We start from the raw sequence: 26,277 nt of genomic DNA on the forward strand, positions 1-26,277 counted from the left end.
CCAGTTTTAGGGTGGGACCCCTGGTCCAGACCTCCACAGCCTTTTTGCAGAGATAAAGAGCCTCTCCATCTGAGTGAAAGCTCAAGCCCTGATGGCTGAGACTGAGAAACAAAGACAGAGACAGGCCGAAGGGAAGGAGTTTTTTTCTCTAAAAGTATTCAACAGATTTATATAACATTACTCAAGTAAATATCTTGTTTTCTTTGTGCAGATGATGGGAACATGTTGACTGTCCTTGCATGGCTCTTCCCACTTCTCCTTTTACTGTCCATTCTGCTTTTGATGTGTTTTCTTCGCCGAAGAATGTAAGAACTTCAATCCTCTGAAATAAGTACTATTCATGTTCAATAGGATGTCTATAACATAGTGAGTGTGAAAAAGGAATCTCCAAGCCAACTAGCAGCACCAGTTATATATCTCCCTCTACTTAACAGTTTCACACTGTATTGTCACAGAGTGACAGCAGAACATTCTGAGAGGAAAGGATAAACTTGCAGAGGTCTTTGTTGTCAAAAACTCACTGTTGTAGTTGGTAGAAGGCTGAACTGATGCAGCTGGTCTGGCCTTAGATCTCCTCAATGGTCTGTTGATAGAGGTAGCTGCCAAAGTAAGGTAAGTGGGTTTGGATATGGAATTGACCGAGTGACAGGAAACAGAGAGTTGTGGTTAATGGATGTTTTTTCAGGCTGGAGGAAGGTTTACATTGGAGTTCCCCAGGGATCAGTGTTAGGACCCCTGCTCTTCCTGATATATATTAATGACCAATGTCTTGGTGTACAGGGCACAATTTCAAAGTTTGTGGATGATACAAAACTGGGAAGCATTGTGAACTGTGAGGAGGATAGTGTTGAATTTCAAAATGGCATAGACAAGTTGGTGGGGTGCACTGACAGGTGGCAGATGAAGTTCAATGCAGAGAAATGTGAAGAGCTTCATTTTGGTAGTTAGAGGTTGAAGAGACAGTACAAAATAGGGGCTTTAACTCTAAAGGGGGTGCAGGAGCAAAGGGACCTGGGTGTATATGTGCATAAGTCATTGAACATGGCAGGACAGGTTGAGAGAGCAGTTAATAAAATATATGGTATCCTGAGTTTAATTAATAGGGGCATAGGGTATAACTTGTATAAGTCACTAGTTTGGCCTCAGTTGGAGTATTGCAACCAGTTCTGGGCACCACATTTTAGGGAGGATGTGAAGGCAGTGGAAAGAGTGCAGAAAAGATTTATCAGAATGGCCCTAGGGTTGAGAAGCTTCAGTTATGAAGATAAATTGGAGAAGTTGGGATGCTTTTCCTTGGAGAAGAGAAGATTGAGAGGAGATTTGATAGAGGTGTTCAAAATGGTGAGGGGTCTGGACAGAGTAGATAAGGAGAAACTGTTCCCACTCGTAAAGGCATTGAGAGCAAGAGGGCACAGATTTAAAGTAATTAGTAAAAGAAACATGAAAGAAAAAACTTTTACACAGCAAGTGTTTAGTGTCTGTAATTCTCTGCTTGAGAGTGTGGTGGAGGTATGTTCAATCAAAGCATTCAAGAGGGAATTAGACTGCTATCTGAAAAGGAAGAATTTGCAGGGTTACAGGGAGAAGGCAGGGGAGTGGCATTGGGTGAGTTGCTCATTCGGAGAGCTGGTGCAGACACGATGGGCCAAATGTCCTGCTTCAGTGCCATATCAATTCTGTGATCCTGGCACATATTCCAGAGTCTCTCCTTCAAATTTATGGGAGGTGGAATATTTGGCTGTCCAGGTGTGGCTCGATATGAGTTCGGTATAGGCAAAATTCAAGGACTGGCCGAGTTTCTTTTATGCAGGATTGAAAAGATTGAGAGTGGCTTGAAAATCTGGTACACTGGGCAATGACACTTCAGTCACCCATAAACTATAGATCATATATGTCTATGGTGGCCAGTTTAGTTTTGGCACGGAGGTGACTGAGGTTAAAGAGTTTTCTATTTAGACGGTATTTAAGACTGACATCAAGGGGTAGTTTTTCTTTGAAGTGAATACTCACTGTCAGGTAGATTGTAAATAGTATGGGGGCTTTCACACAGTCTTTCTTGACCCCGGTCCAAATTTTGAAAGTGTCTGTTTCAGATTTTCCACTCAAGGCAGTTGCAGTCATATCTGAAGCAGTTGCAGGATTGTGTTGAAGTTTCTTGGACACTCAAATTTTTGAAGCACAATCCACCGAGCCTCACAATTTACTGAGTCAAATGCTTTGGTCAGGTTGATGCTCTGAAGAGTCCTTGTGTTGTCCTCAGCATTTTTCTAGGATTTGTCTGACAACAAAGTCAATGAGAATAGAAAGGCAGTTAACATAATAGGGACCCAAACTACTAGCATGTAAAGAATAAGAGGTGGGGTGCGGCCTATTCAAGACAGAGCGCTACACACATGAGGTTTTATAAGATTGCTACATTTAGGGACAGTGTCTTTAATTTAGGGTAAAATGAAGGGGATCATATGACCTGCTGTCAAACCTGCCTGACAACAGGTTTCGGTGACGTGGCTGTTAAAAATTAAAGGGAGGCATAGGTTGCTTTGCTGGAAAGAAGGTGTAAGGTTGTGCACTTGGGGACAATGGCAGCAACATCTGTGTTTACAGTGTTTAGGTTAGATTTTTGTGGAGTCGTAGAAACTCCAGTGACCTTTAATAAAAAGAGGTGGGACCTACCCAGAAGTCCCCCCCACCCCACCCCATTTCTGACAGGTCCTGTTTTCACCACATTTGGGGGGGTGGGAGGTGCGGGGTTGGCTGCTTATGGGAAATGATTTCAACATGTGGGAAACCCAAACTCAGTACTGTCATTTTAATTCAGTGCTGAGTTAAAACACAGATCTTCATCACGCAATGTAGATGTTATGAATCTTTAGAAAAGTTGTAAATGCTCTTTAAAGGTGGATAAGTTCTATTGAACTGTCAATCTGTCAAGCTATTTAAATGGCCAGCCCTTTAAAAGTTGAAAAAAACAGTGCCTGTCTATATATCTGAAAATTGAAAAAAGATTTCTAGCAGCTTCAATAGCTGTTTATTGACATAACCCAAAGTGCTATAATTTTAGCATTGTTAATAATTGGCTGATTTCCACAGCCTATCATTTTCTTTGTGGGTGTTGTGAGTTCACAAATTGTTTGATAGATCAAAGAGGTTACTAATGAGTTAGTTGTCTTTGATGTGGGGTTATAAATGCAAATGTTTGTTTTTATATGGGCTTTTTTTTCTATAGTGAACTCTGTAATGATTATTTAGATTTTGATTTTATTTCATCTCATCATGGTTCCTGAGGTCTGCTCACGGGTTTGTTGGCATGGAGGGTGTAAGGGCAAAGGGTGGTGGATTGAAGGTCATAAATTGGCACTTTGTTAGCATGGGGCTTTAAGGGTACATTGGAATGGATGGGGGCATAGGTTGGTATATATAGGCATGGGTACTGTGTTGAGGTGAGGGGTTGTAAAAGGTGAGCCCTATAATATCTAATGTTTAGCAAAACAACTGGGTTGAAGTTGCAGAGAACTAAGGCAAGCCATTTAAACAACCTAGCTTTCCATTTGACAGACACTGTGGCTGCCTCCGAACTGCATCTAGGGACAATGGGCCTGATTCCATCCTGCACCCCCATCCCTAGAGAAAAAGCATGCCATTTGGGGCACTTTTTCCCAAGACCTATGCACCAAGCCAGGAAATTTCCAGGCTCAAGATACTCACCTCAGGACCAAAAATCCAACCCCTAGTCTCCAAAGTTCCAGGCAGGTGTACAGAATGTCAGGTTGTAAACAGTTATGCTTTAAACTGTACATTTGTTTCCAAGATAAAAGAAAGTTCTGGACTCAAGGATAGCTAAACAGAATTTCTGCCTGGATACATGGCACTTGTGATTCATATTTCCATGGGTATCGGCTTTGAGAGGTGAAATTTTTTGAAGATATCCCTAAAACTCATGGGCACAGGATGGAAACAAATGATGGGGATATATGGCCTCTTTCTGTTTTTCCTGGATGCTCAACGCACCAAGGTATACTTCTCTCACATAATGGGCTTCCATGTTACTGGAAGGATCCCGGAGAAAAGGAGAAGCTACAGGGCAAAAGTCTCTATGTTTCAGTGTGCAAGATCTGGGTGGGATCTTGTGCTTGGATTGATAAAACCAAATTCGTAAGGATTTGTCATGAGGTTGGAAGAATAGCCTAAATTGTGTTAGAGGAGAATCACCAGGAAATACCTTCACTATGAAAGACAGTCCTGGACTTAAAAGTTACCAGGCTGGGAAAGGAAAAGGATGGAAGTACACCCTCGGGAGTGAAGAATCACTCTGAACTAGATCTGGGAAAATTGAATGACTACTTAAAGGGCAGTGTAAAGTATACCCGTGAAGTTCTATTCTGTATTTTAAAGTGTACTATTGCCTACAAAATATAGTCTTTAGCGCTTTTAGAGCTTTGTTGCTGTAAATGTCTTAAAACGTGTGATCTTGCCATATCATCCTCTAAGCTATGAAGTTTCAATTTCTGTTTAAAAGTTATCGGTCATAATTTCATAAAAATTAAGAGTAGGCCATTTGGCCCATTGAGCCTGCTCCACCATTGAATAAGATCATAGCTGATCTGATTGTGGCCTAATGCCACTTTCCTGCCTGTCACCCATAACCCTTGACACACTTGTCAATCCTAAATCTGTCCAACTCAGCCTTGAATATATTAAATGACCCAGCCTCCACTGCTCTCTGTGGAAGAGAATTCCACAGACTAATGACCCTCTGAAAGGAAAGAAATTCCTCCTCACCTCTGACTTAAATGGGTGACCTCTTATTTTTAAACTGTGCCCCCTAGTTCTAGATTATCCCCATCCTCTGAGCACACGTCCTGTCAAGACCCTTCAGAATCTTATATGTTTCAATAAGGCCATCTCTCATTCTTGTAAACTCCAGTGAGTATAGGCCCAACCTGCTCAATCTTTCCTCATAATTCAACTCCTTTATCCCAGGAATCAGCCTGGCGAATCTTCTCTGAACTGGTTCAAGGCTATTTTATCCCTGCTTAAGTAAGGAGACCAAAACTGTACACAGAACTCTGGGTGCAGTCTCACCAAAGCCCTATACAATTGTGGCATGGCTACCCTACTTTCATACTTTATCCCTCTTGCAATAAAGGCCATTTTCTTTTCTAATTATTTGCTGTATCTGCATGATAGTTTTTGTGATTCATGAACAAGGGCACCCAGATCCCCCTGTACTGCAGCATTCTGCAATCTCTCTCCATTTAATAACATTCTGCTTTTCCATTCTTCCCACCGAAGTGGACAACCTCACATTTTCCCACATTATACAACACCTCCAATTTTTTTGCCCATGCACTTAACCTATCTAACCGTTGCAATTACTTGTATCCTCTCAAAATTTGCTTTCCTACCTATCTTTGCATTGCCAGAGAATTTGGCTACAATACAGTCGGACCCTTCATCCAAGTCATTAATTTAGATCATATGAGTTCAAGCCCCAGTACTGATTCCTGTGGCACTCCACTAGTTGCAATTTACCAGCGTGAACATGGCCCAGACAGTAAGTAGCAACGTGAAATTGCACTGCGACTGGTGATAATATCACTGGCTCAGAGGGCTGGCTCTGTCACTAATGCTGTGAAATAGTTTCCCACTCTGGTTGGGTGAATTTCTGAAGGCTTCAACTTGTGACCAACCACTTTGAATTACCCCACCCACAAAAAATTGATGCCATTCTATATATCACAATATTCAATCAGGAAATGCAATTTAATTTTATGTCTGTGTAGTAGTCACTGCATTTGAAAGATTTACATGAATGTATTTGATGTGATTCACAGGATTACAGAACACTTGTGGCCCAAGGTACCAAGCCCTGCAAACAGCACCCTTGCCAGCTGGAGCCCAGGGAGCCAACCCCAGGTAAATGCCTGCATGCCACATTAGCTGATATCATGGTGTGACCAGAATTCAGAAGGTATAGGTATCTGTCCATCTCCCTCTCTATAACTCCATCCCTTCCATTCCCCAATGCCTTGCGAATAGCCTTGACCTTTTCTTCTACGGGATGCAGGCCCTGCGCGTCGACCTTATGGCCCAAGTAAACGACCCCTTTGGCTTGGAAAATACATTTTTCACGCTTCAAGCGCACTCCTGCATGTGAGAAGTGTTTCAGCACCTCCTCCAAATTCGCTAAGTGTTCTTCATCAGTTCATCCAGTGACTAAGATGTCATCCAGATAAACAACGACATGGGGCAGTCCCTGAAGCAGATTTTCCATGGTATGCTGGAAAATAGCACATGCCGGTGAGACTCCAAAGGGTAGTCGAATATATTGATACAATCCTCGAGCCTTCTTCCAACTCTACCTGCTGGTAGGCATGGCTCATGTCGAATATGTGCTGCCCCCGGCCAATTTCAAATATAATTTGTCAATCTTTGGTATCAGATATCTATCAAGTTTAGCCACTCTGTTTACAGTTAATTTAAGCCCCGTAAACCGCATAAGTGAACACTTTGGTCCGTACGGGTGCTATGGGGGCTGCTCACTCGGAAAATTGCACTGGTTGTAAGATACCCAACTTTCCCAGCTTGTTTATCGCGGTCTCGCCCTTGTCCCATAGAGCATAAGGGACTGGTCTGGCTCTGATAAATCTGGGGGTTGCGTTAGGGTATACGTGGATTTTCGCTGGCCCACGAATCCTTCCCAGTTCATCACTGAAAATGGAAGCGTACTTTTGTAACAATTCCTGGAAGTTTCTCGTTCTGATTTGCTGAGTGATTAAGAGTGTGAGAATTAGGGACTGAGAGATAAAACAATGAGATTTAGAGACTGACAGATTAAAACAGCGAGATTTTGAGCTTGAAATATTAAAACAGTGAGAATTAGGGACTGAGAGATTAAAAAGTGAGATTTAGGGACTGAGATGATTAAAACAGCGAGATTGAGGGACTGTGATTAAAACAGCGAGATTGAGGGACTGAGTGATTAAAACAGCGAGACTGAGAGACTGAGTGATTAAAACAGTGAGGTTGAGGGACTGAGATAAAAACAGCGAAATTGAGGGACTGAGATTACAATAGTGAAATTGAGGGACTGAGATTAAAACAGCGAGATTGAGGGACTGAGATTAAAACAGCGAGATTGAGGGACTGAGTTATAAAAAAAGCAAGATTGAGGGACTGGGTGATTGAAACAGCAAGTTTGAGCGGCTAAAATTAAAGGAGTGAGATTGAGGGATTGAGTGATTAAAACAGCGAGATTAAGGGATTGAGATTAAAACAGCGAGATTGAGGGGCTGAGAGATTAAAGCAGCAAGATATTGAGACTTAAATATTAAAACAGTGAGATTTAGGGACTGAGAGATTACAATAGCGAGATTTAGAGACTTAGATGTGAAAATAGTGAGATTTAGGTACTGAGAGATTAAAAAAGTGATATTTAGGGATTGAGGGATTAAAACAGTGAGATTGAGGGACTGAGTGAGTAAAACAGCGTGAGTTAGGGACTGAGAGATTAAAACAGTGAGATTGAGGGATTTTGATTAAAACAGCGAGATTGAGGGACTCAGTGAATAAAACAGCCGGATTGAGGGACTGAGTGATTAAAACAGTCAGATTGAGGGACTGTGATTAAAACAGCAAGATTGAGGGACTGAGATTAAAACAGCGAGATTAAGATACTGTGATTAAAGCAGCAAGATTGAGGGACTGAGATTAAAACAGTGAGATTGAGGGACAGAGTAATAAAAAAAAGCAAGATTGAGGCACTGAGTGATTAAAACAGCGAGATTGAGGGACTGAGATTAAAACAGCGAGATTGAGGGACTGAGTGAATTAAATACCGTGAGTTAGGAACTGAGAGATTAAAACAGTGAGATTTAGGTATTGAGAGTTTAAAACAGTGAGATTTAGGGACTGAGATTGAAACATTGAAATTGAGTGACTGAGGTTAAAACAGTGAGATTGAGGGAGTGAGTAATTAAAACAGTGAGATTGAGGGACTGTGATTAGAACAGCAAAATTGAGGGACTGAGATTAAAACAGCGAGATTGAGGGACTGTGATTGAAACAGCGAAATTGAGGGACTGTGATTAAAACAGCGAGATTGAGGGACTGAGATTAAAACAGCGAGATTGAGGGACTGAGATAAAAAAAGTGAGATTGAGGGACTAAGTGATTAAAAAAAGCAAGATTGAGGGACTGAGAGATTAAAACTGTGAGATTGAGGGGCTGAGTGATTAAAACAGCGAGATTGAGGGACAGAGATTAAAACTGCAAGATTGAGCGACTGAGCTATTTAAACAGCGTGAGTTAGGGACTGAGATTGAAACAGTGAGTTTTAGGTATTGAAAGTTTAAAACAGTGAGATTTAGGGACTGAGTGATTAAAACAGCGTGGGTTAGGGACTGAGTGATTAAAATAGTGAGTTTTAGAGAATGGAATATTAAAACAGCATGATTTAGAGACTGAAATATTAATACAGTGAGATTTAGATACTGAAATATTAAAACAGAAAGATTTAGAGGCGGAAATATTAAAACAGTGAGATTTAGAGACTGAAATAATAAAAACAGTGAGAGTTAGCGACTGAACAATTGAACCAGTAAGATTTGGAGACTGAAATATTAAAATAATTATTTAGTGACTGAAATATTAAAACAGCAAGATTTAGAGACTGAAATGTTAAAACAGTGAGATTTATGCGCTGAGAGAATAAAACAGTAGAATTTAGAGACTGAAATATTTAAGCAGTGAGATTTAGAGACAGAAATATTAAAACAGCAAGATTTAGAGACTGGAATGTTAAAACAATGAAACTTAGAGACTGAAATATCAAAACAGTGAGAGTTAGAGACTGATATATTAAATCAGCGACATTTAGACCCTGAAATATTAAAACAGTGAGGTTTAGGGACTGAGTGATTAAAAATGTGAGATTTAGGGACTGAGTGATTAAAACAGTGTGAGTTACGGACTGAGAGATTAAAACAATGAAATTTAGGAATTGAGGGATTATAACAGTGAGATTTAGGGACTAGTGAGTAAAACAGCGTGAGTTCAGGACTGAGTGATTAAAACAGCGTGAGTTAGGGACTGAGGGATGAAAACAGTGAGATTTAGGGAATGAGTGATTAAAAAGAGAGATTGAGGGACTGAGATTAAAACAGCGAGAATAAGGGTCTGAGTGATTAAAACAGCGAGGTTCAGGGTCTGGGCGATTAAAACAACGACTGTGAGGGACTGAGAGAAAAACAACGAAATTGAGAGACTGAAGGATTAAAAAAGTGAGATTTAGGGACTGAGTGATTAAAACAGCGTGGGTTAGGGACTGAGATTAAAACAGTGAGTTTTAGAGAATGGAATATTAAAACAGCAAGATTTAGAGACTGAAATATTAATACAGTGAGATTTAGATATTGAAATATTAAAACAGAAAGATTTAGAGATTGAAATATTAAAACAGTGAGATTGAGAGACTGAAATAATAAAATAGTGAGAGTTAGAGACTGATATATTAAAACAGCGATTATTAGACCCTGAAATATTAAAACAGTGAGATTTAGGGACTGAGAGAATAAAACAGTGAGATTGAGAGACTCATTAAAACAGCGAGATTGAGGGATTGAGTGATTAAATAAGCGAGATTGTGGGACTGAGTGATTAAAACAGCGAGATTAAGGAATTGAGTGATTCAAACAGCGTGAGTTAGGGACTGAGAGATTACAACAGTGAGATTTAGGGACTGAGTGATTAAAACCATGAGATTTAGGGGCTGAAAAATGAAACAGTAAGATTTCGAGACTGAAATATTAAAAGAGTTAGATTTAGAGACTGAAATTTTAAAACAGCAAGATTTAGAGACTGAAATGTTAAAACAGTGAGATTTAGGCACTGAGAGAATAAAACAGTAGGATTTAGAGACTGAAATATTAAAGCAGTGAGATTTAGAGACTGAAGTATTAAACCAGCAAGATTTAGAGGCTGGAATATTAAAACAATGAAATTTAGAGACTTAAATATTAAAACAGGAAGATTTAGAGACTGCAATATTAAAACAGTGAGCTTTAGGGGCTTAAAGATTAAAACAGTGAGATTTTGGGACTGAGTGATTAAAAAGGATAGATTGAGAGACTGATATTAAAACAGCGAGATTCAGGGTCTGAGTAATTAAAACAGCCAGGTTGATGGGCTGAGTGATTACAACAGCGAGTTTGAGGGACTGAGATAAAAACAATGAGATTGAGGGACTAAGTGATTAAAAAAATGAGATTTAGGGACTGAGGGATTAAAATAGCGTGAGCTAGGGATTGAGAGATTAAAACAGGGAAATTTAGGAACTGAGGGATTATGACAGTGAGATTTAGGGACTAGTGAGTAAAACAGCGTGAGTTTGGGACTGAGTGATTAAAACTGTGTGGGTTAGGGACTGAGAGATTAAAACAGTGAGTTTTAGTGAATGGAATATTAAAACAGCAAGATTTAGATACTGAAATATTAAAACAGAAATATTTAGAGACTGAAATAATAAACAGTGAGTGTTAGTGACCGATACATTAAATCAGCGAGATTTAGACACTGAAATATTAAAACAGTGAGATTTAGGGACTGAGAGATTAAAATAGCGAGATTTAGAGACTGAGAGATTACGTCAGCAAGATTTAGGTACTGAAATATTAAAACAGCGAGATTCACGAACTGAGATTAAAACAATGAGATTGAGGAACTGAGATTAAAATAGCGACATTGAGGTATTGAGTGATTAAAGCAGCGGGATTGAGGGTCTGAGTGATTAAAACAGCGAGATTGAGGGACTGAATTATTAAAAGAGCGAGATTGAGGGATTGAGTGATTCAAGCAGTGTGAGTTAGGGAGTGAGAGATTAAAACAGAGTGAGTTAGGGACTGGGAGATTAATACAGTGAGATTTAGGGACTGAGTGATTAAAACAGCGTGAAATAGGGATAGATTAAAACAGTGAGACTGAGGGACTGAGTGATTAAAGCAGCTAGATAGAGGGACTGCGATTAAAGCAGCGAGATTGAGGGACTGTGATTAAAAGTGCAAGATTGAGGGACTGAGTGATTAAAACAGTAAGATTGAGGTGCTGAGTATTGTAACAGCCGGATTGAGGGACTGAGTGATTAAAACAGCGGGATTGAGAGTTTAAAACAGATTGAGTTGGGGACTGAGAGATTAAGACAGTGAGATTTAGGGACTGAGGGCTTAAAATAGTAGAATTTAGAGACTGAAATATTACAACAGTGAGATTTAGGGACGGAAATATTAAAACAGTGAGATTTAGGGACTGGAAAAAAGTAAGATTTGGAGACTGAAATATTAAAATAATGATTAAGAGACTGAAAGATTAAAACAGCAAGATTTAGAGACTGAAATATTAGACAGTGAGCTTTAGAGACTGAAATAATAAAACAGCAAGATTTAGAGACTGAAATATTTAAACAGTGAGCTTTAGAGACAGAAATATTAAAACAGCAAGATTTAGAGACTGGAATGTTAAAACAATGAAATTTAGAGACAAAAATATTAAAACTGTGAGAATTAGAGACTGATATATTAAATCAGCAACATTTCGACCCTGAAATATTAAAACAGTGAGATTGAGGGATTGAGTAATTCAAACAGCGTGAGTTAGGGACTGAGAGATTAAATCAGTAAAATTGAGGGAATGAATGATTAAAACAGTGAGATTGAGGTTCTGAGTGATTAAAACAGCGAGATTGAGGGATTGAGTGATTAAAACAGTGGGATTGAGAGATTAAAACAGATTGAGTTGGGGATTGAGAGATTAAGACCGTGAGATTTAGGGATTGAGGGATTAAAACAGTAAAATTTAGAGACTGAAATATTACAACAGTGAGATTTAGGGACTGAAATATTAAAACAGTGAGATTTAGGGACTGAAAAATTGAACCAGTAAAATTTGGAGACTGAAATATTAAAATAGTTAGATTTAGAGACTGAAATATTAAACATTGAGATTTAGAGACTGAAATATTAAAACAGTGAACGTTAGGGACTGAAATATTAAAACAGTGAGATTTAGGGAATGAGTGATTAAAAGAGCATGAGTTATGGACTGAGAGATTGAAACAGTGAAATTTAGGGACTGAGTGATTAAAACAGCGTGGGTTAGGAACTGAGATTAAAACAGTGAGTTTCAAAGAATGGAATATTAAAACAGCAAGATTTAGAGATTTAAATATTAATACAGTGAGATTTAGATATTGAAATATTAAAACAGAAAGATTTAGAGACTGAAATATTAAAACAGTGAGATTTAGGGACTGAGAGAATAAAACAGTGAGATTGAGGGACTCAGATTAAAATGAAGAGATGGAGGGATTGAGTGATTAAAGCAGTGAGATTGAGGGACTGAGTGATTAAAATAGCGAGATTGAGGGACTGACATAAGAACAGTGGGATTGAGGGACTGAATGATTAAAACAGCGAGATTGAGGAATTGAGTGATTCAAACAGCGTGAGTTAGGGATTGAGAAATTAAAACAGTGAGATTTAGGGACTGAGTGATTAAAACAGCGTGAAATAGGGATAGATTAAAACAGCGAGATTGAGGGACTGAGATTAAAACAATGAGATTGAGGGACTAAGTGATTAAAACAGCGAGATTGAGGGACTGAGTGAGTAAAGCAGTGAGATTGAGGGATTGAGTGATTAAAACAGCGAAATTGAGGGACTGAGTGATTAAAACAATGAGATTGAGGGATTGAGTGGTTAAAACAGCGAGATTGAGGGACTGAGTGATTAAAACAGCGCGATTCAGGATCTGACATAAAAACAGCGAGGTTGAGGGACTGAATGATTAAAACAGCGAGTTTGAAGGATAGTGTTATTCAAACAGAGTGCGTTAGGGACTGAGAGATTAAAACAGTGAGATTGAGGGACTGAGTGATTAAAACAGCGAGATTGAGGGACTGAGGTTGAAGCAGCGAGATTGAGGGACTGAGTGATTAAAACAGCGAAATTGAGGGACTGAATGATTAAAACATCAAGATTGAAGGATTGAGTGATTCAAACTGCGTGAGTTAGGGAGTGAGAGATTAAAACAGATTGAGTTAGGGACTGAAATATTACAACAGTGAGACTTAGGGACTGAAAAATGAAACAGTAAGATTTCGGGACTGAAATATTAAAACAGCAAGATTTAGAGGCTGAAATGTTAATACAGTGAGATTTAGGCACTGAGAGAATAAAACAGTAGGATTTAGAGACTGAAATATTAAAGCAGTGAGATTTAGAGACTGGAATACTAAAAGAATGAAATTTAGAGACTGAAATACTATAAAAGCAACATTTAGAGACTGTAATATTAAAACAGTGAGATTTAGGGCTGAAAGATTAAATAGTGAGATTCAGGGATTGAGTGATTAAAAGAGCATGAGTTATGGACTGAGATTGAAACAGTGAGATTTAGGGACTGAGTGATTAAAACAGTGAGGTTTATGGAATGAGTGATTAAAAAAGAGAGTTTGTGGGACTGAGATTAAAACAGCGAGAATAAGGGTCTGAGTGATTAAAACAGCAAGATTGAGGGACTGAGATTAAAACAACGAGATTCAGGGTCTGAGTGATTAAAACAGTGAGGTTCAGGGGCTGAGTGGTTAAAACAGCGAGTTTGAGGGACTGAGAGAAAAACAACGAAATTGAGGGACCGAGGGATTAAAACAGTGAAAATTAGGAATTTAGGGATTATAACAGTGAGATTTAGGGACTAGTGAGTAAAACAGCGTGAGTTCGGGACTGAGTGATTAAAACAGCGTGGTTTAGGGACTGAGAGATTAAAACAGTGAGTTTTAGAGAATGGAATATTAGAACAGCAAGATTTAGACACTGAAATATTAAAACAGAAAGATTTAGAGACTGAAATAATAAAACAGTGAGAGTTAGACTCCAATATATTAAATCAGCGAGATTTAGACCCTGAAATTTTAAATCAGCGAGATTTAGGGACCAAGAGATTAAAATAGCAAGATTTAGAGACTGAGAGATTAGATCAGCGAGATTTAGGCACTGAAATATTAAAACAGCGAGATTGAGAGTCTTTGATCAAAACAGCGAGATTGAGGTACTGAGATTAAAACAATGAGATTGAGGCAGAGTGATTGAAACAGTGAGATTGAGGGACTGAGTGCTTAAAACAGCGAGATTGATGGACTGAGATTAAAACAACGAGATTGAGGGACTGAGATTAAAACAGTGAGATTGAGGGACTGAGTGATTAAAGCAATGAGATGGAGGGATTGAGTGATTAAAACAGGGAAATTGAGGGACTAAGTGATTAAAACAGTGAGATTGGGACCCTGACATAAGAACAGCGAGATTGAGGGACTGAATGATTAAAACATCGAGATTGAGGGATTGAGTGATTCAAACTGCGTGAGTTAGGGAGTGAGAGATTAAAACAGATTGAGTTAGGGACTGAGAAATTAAGACAGTGAGATTTAGGGACTGAGGTATTAAAACAGTAAAATTTAGAGACTGAAATATTACAACAGTGAGATTTAGGGACTGAGAAATGAAACAGTAAGATTTCGAGACTTAAATATTAAAAGAGTTAGATTTAGAGACTGAAATATTAAAAAAGCTAGATTTAGAGAGTGAAATGTTAAAACAGTGAAATTTAGGGACTGAAGTATTAAAACAGTGTGATTTAGGGGCTGAAAAATTGAAACAGTAAAATTTGGAGACTGAAATATTAAAATAGTTAGATTTAGAGACTGAAATATTAAAACAGCAAGATTTAGAGACTGAAATATTAAACAGTGAGCTGTAGAGACTGAAATATTAAAACAGCATGATTTAGAGACAGAAATATTAAAACAGCAAGATTTAGGGACTGGAATGTTAAAACAATGAAATTTAGAGACTGAAATATTAAAACAGCAAGATTTAGAGATGAAATATTAAAACAGTGAGCTTTAGGGACTGAAAGATTAATACAGTGGGATTTATGGACTGAGTGCTTAAAAGAGCATGAGTTAGGGACTGAGAGATTGAAACAGTGAGATTTAGGTACTGAGGGATTAGAACAGTGAGATTTAGGGAATGAGTGATTAAAAAGGAGAGATTGAGTGACTGAAATTAAAACAGCGCGTATAAGGGTCTGAGTGAGTAAAACAGCAAGATTGAGGGACTGAGATTAAAACAGCATGAGTTAGGGACTGAGAGATTAAAACAATGAAAGTTAGAAACTGAGGGATTATAACAGTGAGATTTAGGGACTAGTGAGTAAAACAGCGTGAGTTCGGGACTGAGTGAATAAAACAGCATAAATTAGCAACTAAGAGATTAAAACAGTGAGATTTAGAGAATGGAATATTAAAACATCAAGATTTAGAGACTGAAATATTAATACAGTGAGTTTTAGAGAATGAAATATTAAAACAGAAAGTTTTAGGGACTGAAATATTAAAACAGTGAGATTTAGAGACTAAAATTATAAAACAGTGAGAGTTAGAGACTGATATATTAAATCAGCGAGATTTAGACCCTGAAATATTAAAACAGTGAGATTTAGGGACTGAAATATTAAAACAGTGAGATTTAGAGACTGAGAGATTAAATCAGTGGGATTTAGGCACTGAAATATTAAAACAGCGAGATTGAGGGTCTTTGGTCAAAACAGCGAGATTGAGGGACTGAGTTTAAAATAATGAGATTGAGGGACTGAGTGATTAAAACAGTGAGATTGAGGGACTGAGTGATTAAAACGGTGAGATTGAGGGACTGAGATTAAAATAGCAGGATTGAGGGACTGAGAGATTAAAACAGTGAGATTGAGGGACTGAGTGATTAAAACAGCGAGATTCAGGGACTGAGGTTGAAACAGCGAAATTGAAGGACTGAATGGTTAAAACATCGAGATTGAACGATTGAGTGATTCAAACTGCGTGAGTTAGGGTGTGAGGGATTAAAACCGATTGAGTTAGGGACTGAAAGATTAAGACAGTGTGATTTAGGGACTGAGGTATTAAAACAGTAAAAGTTAGAGACTGAAATATTACAACAGTGAGATTTAGGGACTGAAAAATGAAACAGTAAGATTTAGAGACTGAAATATTAAAACAGCAAGATTTAGAGACTGAAATGTTAAAACAGTGAGATTTAGGCAATGAGAGAATAAAACAGTAGGATTTAGAGACTGAAATATTTAAGCAGTGAGATTTAGAGACTGAAATATTAAAACAGCAAGATTTAGAGACTGAAATGTTAAAACAAAGAAATTTAGAGACTGACATATTAAAAGAGTGATATTTAGAGGCTGAAAGATTAAACCAGTGAGATTTAGGGACTCAGTGATTAAAAGAGCATGAGTTCGGGACTGAGAGATTGAAACAGTGAGATTTAGGGACTGAGTGATTAAAACAGTGAGATTTAGGGTCTGAGTGATTAAAACAGCGAGTTTGAGAGACTGAGATTAAAGCAGCGAGATTCAGGGTCTGAGTGATTAAAACAGCGAGGTTCAGGAGCTGAGCGATTAAAACAGCGACTTTGAGGGACAGAGAGAAAAACAACGAAATTGAGGGACTGAGGGATTAAAAATGTGAGATTTAGGGACTGAGTGATTAAAACAGCGTGAGTTAGGGACTGAGAGATTAAAACAGTGAAATTTAGGAACTGAGGGTTTATAACAGTGAGATTTAGGGACTAGTGAGTAAAACAGCGTGAGTTCAGGACTGAGTGATTAAAACAGTGTGGGTTAGGGACTTAGAGATTAAAACATTGAGTTTTAGAGAATGGAATATTAAAACAGCAAGATTTAGATACTGAAATATTAAAACAGTGAGATTTAGGGGCTGAATGATTAAAACAGTGATATTCAGGGACTGAGTGATTAAAAGATCATGAGTTAGGGACTGAGAGATTGAAACAGTGAGATTTAGGGAATGAGTGATTAAAAAAGAGAGATTGAGGGACTGAGATTAAAACAGCGAGAATAAGGGTCTGAGTGATTAAAACAGCAAGATTGAGGGACTGAGATTAAAACAGCGAGATTCAGGGTCTGAGTGATTAAAACAGCGTGAGTTAGGGACTGAGAGATTAAAACTGTGAAAATTAGGAATTGAGGGGTTATAACAGTGAGATTTAGGGACTAGTGAGTAAAACAGCGTGAGTTCGGGACTGAGTGATTAAAACAGCGTGGGTTAGGGACTGAGAGATTAAAACAGTGAGAGTTAGAGACCGATATATTAAATCAGCAAGATTTAGACCCTGAAATATTAAAACAGTGAGATTTAGGGACTGAGGTATTAAAACAGTAAAATTTAGAGACTGAAATATTACAACAGTGAGATTTAGGGACTGACAAATGAAACAGTAAGATTTCGAGACTTAAATATTAAAAGAGTTAAATTTAGAGACTGAAATATTAAAACAGCACGATTTAGAGAGTGAAATGTTAAAACAGTGAGATTTAGGGACTGAAGTATTAAAACAGTGAGATTTAGGGGCTGAAAAATTGAAACAGTAAAACTTAGAGACTGAAATATTTAAATAGTTAGATTTAGAGACTGAAATATTAAAACCAAAAGATTTAGAGACTGAAATATTAAACAGTGAGCTTTAGAGACTTTTCAGACTTTTATTTAAACAGCAAGATTTAGAGACTGAAATGTTAAAACAGTGAGATTTAGGCATTGAGAGAATAATACATAAGGATTGAGAGAATGAAATATTTAAGCAGTGAGATTTAGAGAAAGAAATATTAAAACAGCAAGATTTAGAGATGAAATATTAAAACAGTGAGATTTAGGGACTGAGTGCTTAAAAGAGCATGAGTTAGGGACTGAGAGATTGAAACAGTGAGATTTAGGGACTGAGGGATTAAAACAGTGAGATTTAGGGAATGAGTGATTAAAAAAGAGAGATTGAGGGACTGAGATTAAAACAGCGAGAATAAGGGTCTGAGTGATTAAAACAGCAAGATTGAGGGACTGAGATTAAAACAGTGAGATTGAGGGTTTGAGTGATTAAAACAGCGAGGTTGAGGGTCTGAGTGATTAAAACAGCGTGAGTTAGGGATTGAGAGATTAAAACAATGAAAGTTAGGAACTGAGGGATTATAACAGTGACATTTAGGGACTAGTGAGTAAAACAGTATGAGTTCGGGACTGAGTGAATAAAACAGCGTAAATTAGCAACTGAGAGATTAAAACAGTGAGATTTAGAGAGTGGAATATCAAAACAGCAAGATTTAGAGACTGAAATATTAATACAGTGAGATTTAGAGACTGAAATATTACAACAGAAAGATTTAGGGACTGAAATATTAAAACAGTGAGATTTAGAGACTAAAATAATAAAACAGTGAAAGTTAGAAACTGATATATTAAATCAGCGAGATTTAGACCCTGAAATATTAAAACAGTGAGATTTAGGGACTGAGGTATTAAAACAGTAAAATTTAGAGACTGCAATATTACAACAGTGAGATTTAGGGACTGAAAAATGAAACAGTAAGATTTCGAGACTTAAATATTAAAAGAGTTAGATTTAGAGACTGAAATATTAAAACAGCAAGATTTAGAGAATGAAATGTTAAAACAGTGAGATTTAGGGGCTGAAAAATTGAAACAGTAAACTTGGAGACTGAAATATGAAAATAGTTAGATTTAGAGACTGAGAGATTAAATCAGCGAGATTTAGGCACTGAAATATTATAACAGTGAGATTGAGGGTCTTTGATCAAAGCAACGAGATTGAGGGACTGAGTTTAAAATAATGAGATTGAGGGGCTGAGAGATTAGATCAGGGAGATTTAGGCACTGAAATATTAAAACAGCGAGATTGAGGGACTGAGATTAAAACAATGAGATTGAGGGACTGAGTGATTAAAACAGCGAGATTGAGGGACTGAGATTAAAATAGCAAGATTGAGGGACTGAGTGATTAAAACAATGAGATTGAGGGACTGAGATTAAAACAGCGAGTTTGAGGGACTGAGTGATTAAAGCAGTGAGATTGAGGGATTGAGTGATTAAAACAGGGAGATTGAGGGACTGACATAAGAACAGCGAGATTGAGGGACTGAATGATTAAAACATCGACATTGAGTGTTACTTTGTGCTATTGGCCTCGGGGTGCTTCATTTGTTCTATATGTGCAGGGTAGGCCATTAAATAATAATGGACGTGTGTCTCCTGAAACTTTATTGCACAGGCACAGAGTGTATGTTGTTAGACAAGGAAATGTTCCTCTCTGGGATCGAGTATGGAGTCTTCAGCACTGCCATGTGGTGGTGGTTCTTATTTGGCAGCCTAGCTGAAGGAGCTTTGGATCGAAGCATCCCAGGTGTCCCTGCCTCCCTGGAGGTTACCCAGGTCTGCATCTATCCCCACAGTGATCTCCTCATCGTGTTCCTCTTCTGACTGACTACTGGAATGAAAGGCTTAACATATGAGGAACGTTTGAGGACTCTGGGTCTATACTCCCAGGAATTTAGAAGGATGAGGGGGGGATCTGATTGAAACTTACAGAATACTGAAAGGCCTGGATAGAGTGGACGTGGGGAAGATGTTTCCATTAGTAGGAGAGACTAGGACCCGAGGGCACAGCCTCAGAGTAAAGGGAAGACCTTTTAGAACAGAGATGAGGGGAAACTTCTTTAGCCAGAGAGTGGTGAATCTATGGAATTCATTGCCACAGAAGGCTGTGGAGGCCAGGTCATTGAATGTATTTAAGACCGAGATAGATAGGTTCTTGATTGGTAAGGGGATCAAAGGTTACGGGGAGAAGGTGGGAGAATGGGGTTGAGAAACTTATCCGCCATGATTGAATGGTGGAGCAGACTCGATGGGCTGAATGGCCCAATTTCTGCTCCTATGTCTTATGGTCTTATTACCTCCCTACTTTTGTAATCTATGCCTCGATCGATAAAGGCAAGTGTCCCATATGCGTTTTTCATCACCCCACTAATATGCCCTTCCGCCTTCATAGATCTATGGACAAACACGCCAAGATCCCTTTGTTCCTCAGAACTTCCTAGTGCCATGCTGTTCATTGAATACTTTCTTGTCAAATTACTCCTTCAAAAGTGTACCACCTCACAATTTTCAGGGTTAAATTCCATCTGCCACTTATCTGCCCATTTGACCATCCCGTCTATATCTTCCTGTAGCCCAAGACACTCAACCTCACTGTTAACCACCCAGTCAATTTTTGTGTAATGCGCAAATTTACTAATCCCACCCCACACATAGTTATCTATGTCGTTTATATAAATGACAAATAATAGGGGACCCAGCACAGATCACTGTGTTACACCACTGGACAGTGGCTTCCAGTCACTAAAGCATCCTTCTGTCATCACCCTCTGCCTCCTACAACGAAGCCAATTTTGAATCCACCTTATCAAATTACCCTGTATCCCATGTGCATTTGCCTTCTTTATAAGTCTCCCATGTGGGACCTTGTCAAAGGCTTTGCTGAAATCCATGTAAATTACATCAACTGCACTACCCTCATCTACACACCTGGTCACCTCCTCAATAAATTCAATCAAATTTGTTAGGCATGACCTCCCTCTGACAAAGCCATGCTGACTATCCCTGATCAAACCTTGCCTCTCTAAGTGGAGATAGATTCTCTCGTTCAGAATTTTCTCCAATAGTTCCCCTACCACTGACGTGAGGCTCACTGGCCTGTCATTAACTGGTTTATCTCTACAACCCTTCTTAAATAGCAGAACTATATTAGCTGTTCTCCAGTCCTCTGGCACCTCCCCTGTGGCCAGAGAGGAATTAAAAATTCGGGTCAGAGCCCCTGCAATCTCCTCCCTTGCCTTGCTCAGCAGTCTGGGACACAAATCATCCGGACCTGGAGATTTGTCTACTTTTAAGCCTGCCAACGCCTTCAATAAATTGTCACTCCCTAAATCAATTTGCTCAAGAACTTCGCAGTCTCTCTCCCCGAGTTCAATACCTTCATCCTCAATCTCTTCGATGAAGACGGACGTGAAGTATTCATTCAACACTCTAGTGATGTCCTCTGGCTCCACCCATAGATTGCCCCCTTAGTCCCTTTTGGGCCCTACCCTTTCCCTGGTTATCCTCCTCCCATTGATATACTTATAAAATATCTTGGGATTTTCCCTACTTTTACCAGCCAGAGCTTTCTCATGTACCCTCTTTGCTCTCCTAATTGCTTTCTTAAGCTCCACTCTGCACTCCACTAATGCCTCTGCTGATTTGCTTCCCTTGTACCTGCTAAAAGCCTCTTTTTTCCTTCTCATCGTAACCTGAATATCTCTGGTCATCCATGGTTCTCTGGGCTTGTTACTCCTTCCTATCACCCTAGAGGGAACATGTTGAGCCTGTACCTTCCCCATTTCCTTTTTGAACACCCCCCACTGTTCCTCTGTAGATTTCCCCACAAGTAACTGTTCCCAGTCTACCTTGGCCAGATCCTGCCTTACTTTACTAAAATCCACTCTCCCCAATCCGAAACATTTTTTTTGCAACTTGTCGATTTCTTTGTCCATAACAAACTTAAATTGTACCATGTTGTGGTCGCTATCACTAAAATGCTCCCCCACCACCACCTCAGCCACCTGTCTGGCTTCATTCCCCAGAATTAGGCCCAGCACTGCGCCGTCCCTTGTTGGAACCTCTACATATTGACCTAAAAAGTTCTCCTGTACACATTTCAAGAAATCCACTCCATCCAAGCCCTTAACACTATGTCTATCCCAATTAATGTTGGGAAATCACCTAATATAATTACCCTATTGTTATTGTTTTTACACACCACCTCAAATTGTGCACATATTTGCTCCTCAATTTCTCCAGTGGGTCCCCCCATGCCAGTGCCAGATTATGAAGAGTACAGCATGAAACCATGATCAGTGACACCCGCTCTGGGGGTATTGTAGTGCGCCCCCTGAACGATCCAGGCATCGGAAGCGAATCTTCAAAAGACTGATGGTTCTGTCTACCACCGCCCCTGTGGAGATGTGGGTCCTATTGTACCACTGCTCGGCCACTGTTCTTGGGTGATGCAGAGGCATCATGAGCCACCTTTTCAGTGGTTGGCCCTTGTTTCCCAGCAGCCATCCATCCAGTTAGGCTGGAGCACTGAAGAGCCCAGCACCTGGGAGTGTCTGAGGATGTAGGCGTCATGGGAGCTGCCTGGGTACCTTACACAGACTTGCAGAATCTGCATCCTGTGGTCAGACACTATCTGCACGTTCATGGAGTGGAATCCCTTCCTGTTGACGAAGGCACCCGACTGACCCTGACCTGCCACATGTGTGCAGTCAATGGCACCCTGGACACGGGGGAATCCAGCAATCGCTGCAAAGCCTTTGGATTTCGGGATTGAGTGATTAAAACAGCAAGGTTTAGGGATTGAGCATTTGAAACAGCGAGATTTAGGGATGGAATGAGTAAAATAGTACGATTTCGGGATTGAGTGATTAAAACAGTGAAAATGAGGGACTGAGATATTAAAACAGTAAGATTTAGATACTAAGAAATTACAACAGTGAAAATGAGGGACTGAGTGATTAAAACTAGATGGCAAAGATTTAAAGTAACTAAGAGAATGATTAGGGAGGAGTTGGGAAGGAGTGTTTTCACTCTTCTCTGTTCTCTTCTCTTCTACTCTGACTTATCGTTCCCAGGCTCCGAGGACCAATCTCGGTTCCTAAAGGAAAGTTTTTCTTCTACTGAGTATTGTACCAATGAGCCCCACTATTTCCTTAGTTACCCTCTTCCTCTTAATGTATTTTTTAAAAAATTCATTGATGGGAGGTGTGCATCTCTGGCTAAGCCAACATTTATTGCCCATTCCTAATTCCACCTTGAGAAGGTGGCGATGAGCTGCCTTCTTGAACCTCTATAGTCCATGCGGTGTAGGTATGATGACCTTCTTTCCATCATAAGGTCAGAAGTGGGGATGTTCGCTGATGATTGCACAATGTTCAGCACCATTCGCGAATCCTTAGATGCTGAAGCAGTCCATGACCAAATGCAGCAAGACCTGGACAATATCCAAGCTTGGGCTGACAAGTGGCAAGTAACATTCGCGCCACACAAGTACCAGGCAATGACCATCTCCAACAAGAGAGAATCTAACCATCGCCCCTTGACATTCAATGGCATTACCATTGCTGCATCTCCCACTATCAACATCCTGGGCATTACCATTGACCAGAAACTGAACTGGGCTAGCCATATAAATACTATGCTGTTAGAGAGGGATTCCAGGATTTTGGTCCAGTGACAGTGTAGGGGCAATAATATATTTCCAAGTCAGGATGATGAGTGGCTTGGAGGGGAACTTCCAGGTGGTGGTGTTCCCATCTATCTGCTGCCCTTGTCCTTCTAGATGGTAGTGCTTGTGGGTTTGGAAGGTGCTGTCGAAGGAGCCTTGGTGAATTTCTGCAGTGCATCTGGTACACACTGCTGTTTTTGTGCATTGGTGGTGGAGGGAGTGAGTGTTTGTGGATGGGGTGCCAATCAAGCGGGTTGCTTTATCCTGGATGGTGTCAAGCTTCTTGAGCGTTGTGGGAGCTGCACTCATCTAGGCAAATGGGGAGTATTCCATCACACTCCTGACTTGTGCCTTGTGGATGGTGGACAGGCTTTGAGGAGTCAGGAGGTGAGTTACTCAGCACAGGGTTCCTAGCCTCTGACCTGCACTAGTAGCCATAGTATTTATATCCAGTTCTGTTTCTGGTCAATGGTAACCCCCCCCAGGATGTTGAAAGTGGAGGATTTAGTGATGGTAATGCCATTGAATGTCAAGGGGCAATGGTTAGATTCTCTCCTGTTAGAGATGGTCATTGCCTGACACTTGTATGGCGCAAATGTTACTTGCCACTTTTCAGCCCAAGCCTGGATATTGTCCAGATCTTGCTGCATTTGAACATGGACTGCTTCAGTATCTGAGGAGTTGCATATGTTGCTGAACATTGTGCACATCAGGAACATCCCCACTTCTGACCTCATAATGGAAGGAAGGTCATTGATGAAGCAGTTGAAGATGGTTGGGCTTAGGACACTACCCTGAGGAACTCCTGCAGTGACGTCCTGGAGCTGAGATGACTGACCTCCAACAACCACAACCATCTTCCTTTGTGCTAGGTATGACTCCATCCATAAGACCATAAGACATAGGAGCAGAAATTAGGCCATTCGGCCCCTCGAGTCTGCTCTGACATTCAATCATGGCGGGTAAGTTTCTCAACCCCATTCTCCCGCCTTCTCCCTGTAACCTTTGATCCCCTTACCAATCAAGAACCTATCTATCTCGGTCTTAAATACACTCAATAACCTGGCCTCCACAGCCTTCTGTGGCAATGAATTCCATAGATTCACCACTCTCTGGCTAAAGAAGTTTCTCCTCATCTCTGTTCTAAAAGGTCTTCCCTTTACTCTGAGGCTGTGCCCTCGGGTCCTAGTCTCTCCTACTAATGGAAACACCTTCTCCACGTCCACTCTATCCAGGCCTTTCAGTATTCTGTAAGTTTCAATCAGATCCCCCCCTCATCCTTCTAAACTCCATCGAGTATATACCCAGAGTCCTCAAACGTTCCTCATATGTTAAGCCTTTCATTCCTGGGATCGTTCTCGTGAACCTCCTCTGGATCCTCTTCAGGGCCAGAACATCCTTCCTGAGATACGGGGCCCAAAATTGCTCACAATATTCTAAATGTGGTCTGATCAGAGCCTTATAAAGCCTCAGCAGCACATCGCTGCTTTTATATTCTAGTCCTCTCGAAAAAAATGCCAACACTGCATTTGCCTTCCTAACTACCGACTCAACCTTTAAAGAATCCTGAACTAGGACTCCCAAGTCCCTTTGCACTCCAGATTTCGGAATTCTCTCCCCATTTAGAAAATAGTCTATGCCTCTATTCTTCCTATCATAGTGCATGACCTCACACTTGCCCACGTTGTATTCCACCTGCCACTTCTTTGCCCATTTTCCAAATACTTCTGCAGCCTCCCCGCCTCCTCAATACTACCTGTCCCTCCACCTGTCTTTGTATCATCTGCAAACTTAGCCAGGATGCCCTCAGTTCCTTCATCTAGATCATTAATGTATAAAGTGATAAGTTGTGGCCCCAACACTGACCCCTGCGGAACTCCACTAGTCACCGGCCGCCATCCTGAGAAGGACCCCCTTATCCCCACTCTCTGCCTCCTGCCAGACAGCTAATCTTCTATCCATGCTAGTACCATGCCTCTAACACCATGGGCTCTTATCTTACTGAGCAGCTTCCTGTGCGGCACCTTGTCAAAGGCCTTCTGGAAGCCTAAGTAGATAACATCCATTGGCTCTCCTTTGTCTAACCTACTCATTACCTCCTCAAAGAATTCTAACAGATTTGTCAGGCATGACCTCCCCTTGATGAAACCTTGCTGACTTTGCCTTATTTTACCATGCACTTCCAAGTATTCTGAAATCTCATCCTTAATAATGGACTCTAAAATCTTACCAACGACGGAGGTCAGGCTAATTGGCCTGTAATTTCCCATCTTTTGTCTCACTCCCTTCTTAAAAATGGGGGTTACATTAGCGATTTTCCAGTCCTCTGGGACCCTCCCTGACTCGAGTGATTCCTGAAAGATCACCACTAACGCCTCCACTATCTCTTCAGCTATCTCCTTCAGAACTCTGGGGTGTAATCCATCTTGTCCGGGTGATTTATCCACGTTCAGACCTTTCAGTTTTCCTAGCATCTTCTCCTTGGTAATGGCCACCATACTCTCCTCTGCCCCCCAACTCTCTTAAACTTTGGGGATGTTACTCATGTCTTCCACCGTGAAGACTGACGCAAAGTACCTATTCAGTTCCTCCGCCATTTCTTTGTTCCCCACTACTACTTCTCCAGCATCATTTTCTAGTGGCCCAATGTCCACTTTTGCCTCTCTCTTATCTTTTATATATCTAAAAAAACTCTTGTAATCTTCTTTTATATTACTGGCTAGTTTACCCTCATATTTAATCTACTCCCTCCTTATTTCTTTTTTAGTTGTCTTCTGTTGGTCTTTGTAAGCTTCCCAATCCCCTGGTTTCCCACTGTTCTTCGCCGCATTGTATGCTTTCTCTTTAGCTTTTATGCTGTCCCTGACTTCACTTGTCAGCCATGGTTGCCTCGTCCTCCCTTTAGTATGCTTCTTCTTCCTAGGGATGAATTTTTGCTGTGTCTCCCAAATTACTCCCAGAAACTCCTGCCATTCCACTGTCTTTCCTGCTAGGCTCATCTCCCAGTCAATTCTGGCCAGCTCCTCTCTCA

At 40.1% G+C, this 26,277-nt stretch overlaps 1 protein-coding gene across 2 annotated transcripts in view; it reads left to right on the top strand.

Moving 5' to 3' along the window:
* Positions 1-216: 216 nt before the first annotated feature.
* The window catches only part of LOC144677207 (interleukin-6 receptor subunit beta-like), a 36,614-nt gene continuing 10,553 nt past the window's right edge, over positions 217-26,277 (top strand). For both annotated transcript variants that reach the window (XM_078537393.1, XM_078537394.1), the window contains exons 1-2: positions 217-305; positions 5,835-5,916. In XM_078537393.1, the coding sequence (XP_078393519.1) occupies positions 223-305; positions 5,835-5,916 (165 nt within the window). In that variant the 5' untranslated portion in view covers positions 217-222. The remainder of the gene's footprint in view (positions 306-5,834; positions 5,917-26,277) is intronic.

The sequence above is a fragment of the Cetorhinus maximus genome, unplaced genomic scaffold (assembly GCF_964194155.1).
Source record: "Cetorhinus maximus unplaced genomic scaffold, sCetMax3.hap1.1 HAP1_SCAFFOLD_2304, whole genome shotgun sequence".
NCBI classification, from domain to species: Eukaryota; Metazoa; Chordata; class Chondrichthyes; order Lamniformes; family Cetorhinidae; genus Cetorhinus; species Cetorhinus maximus.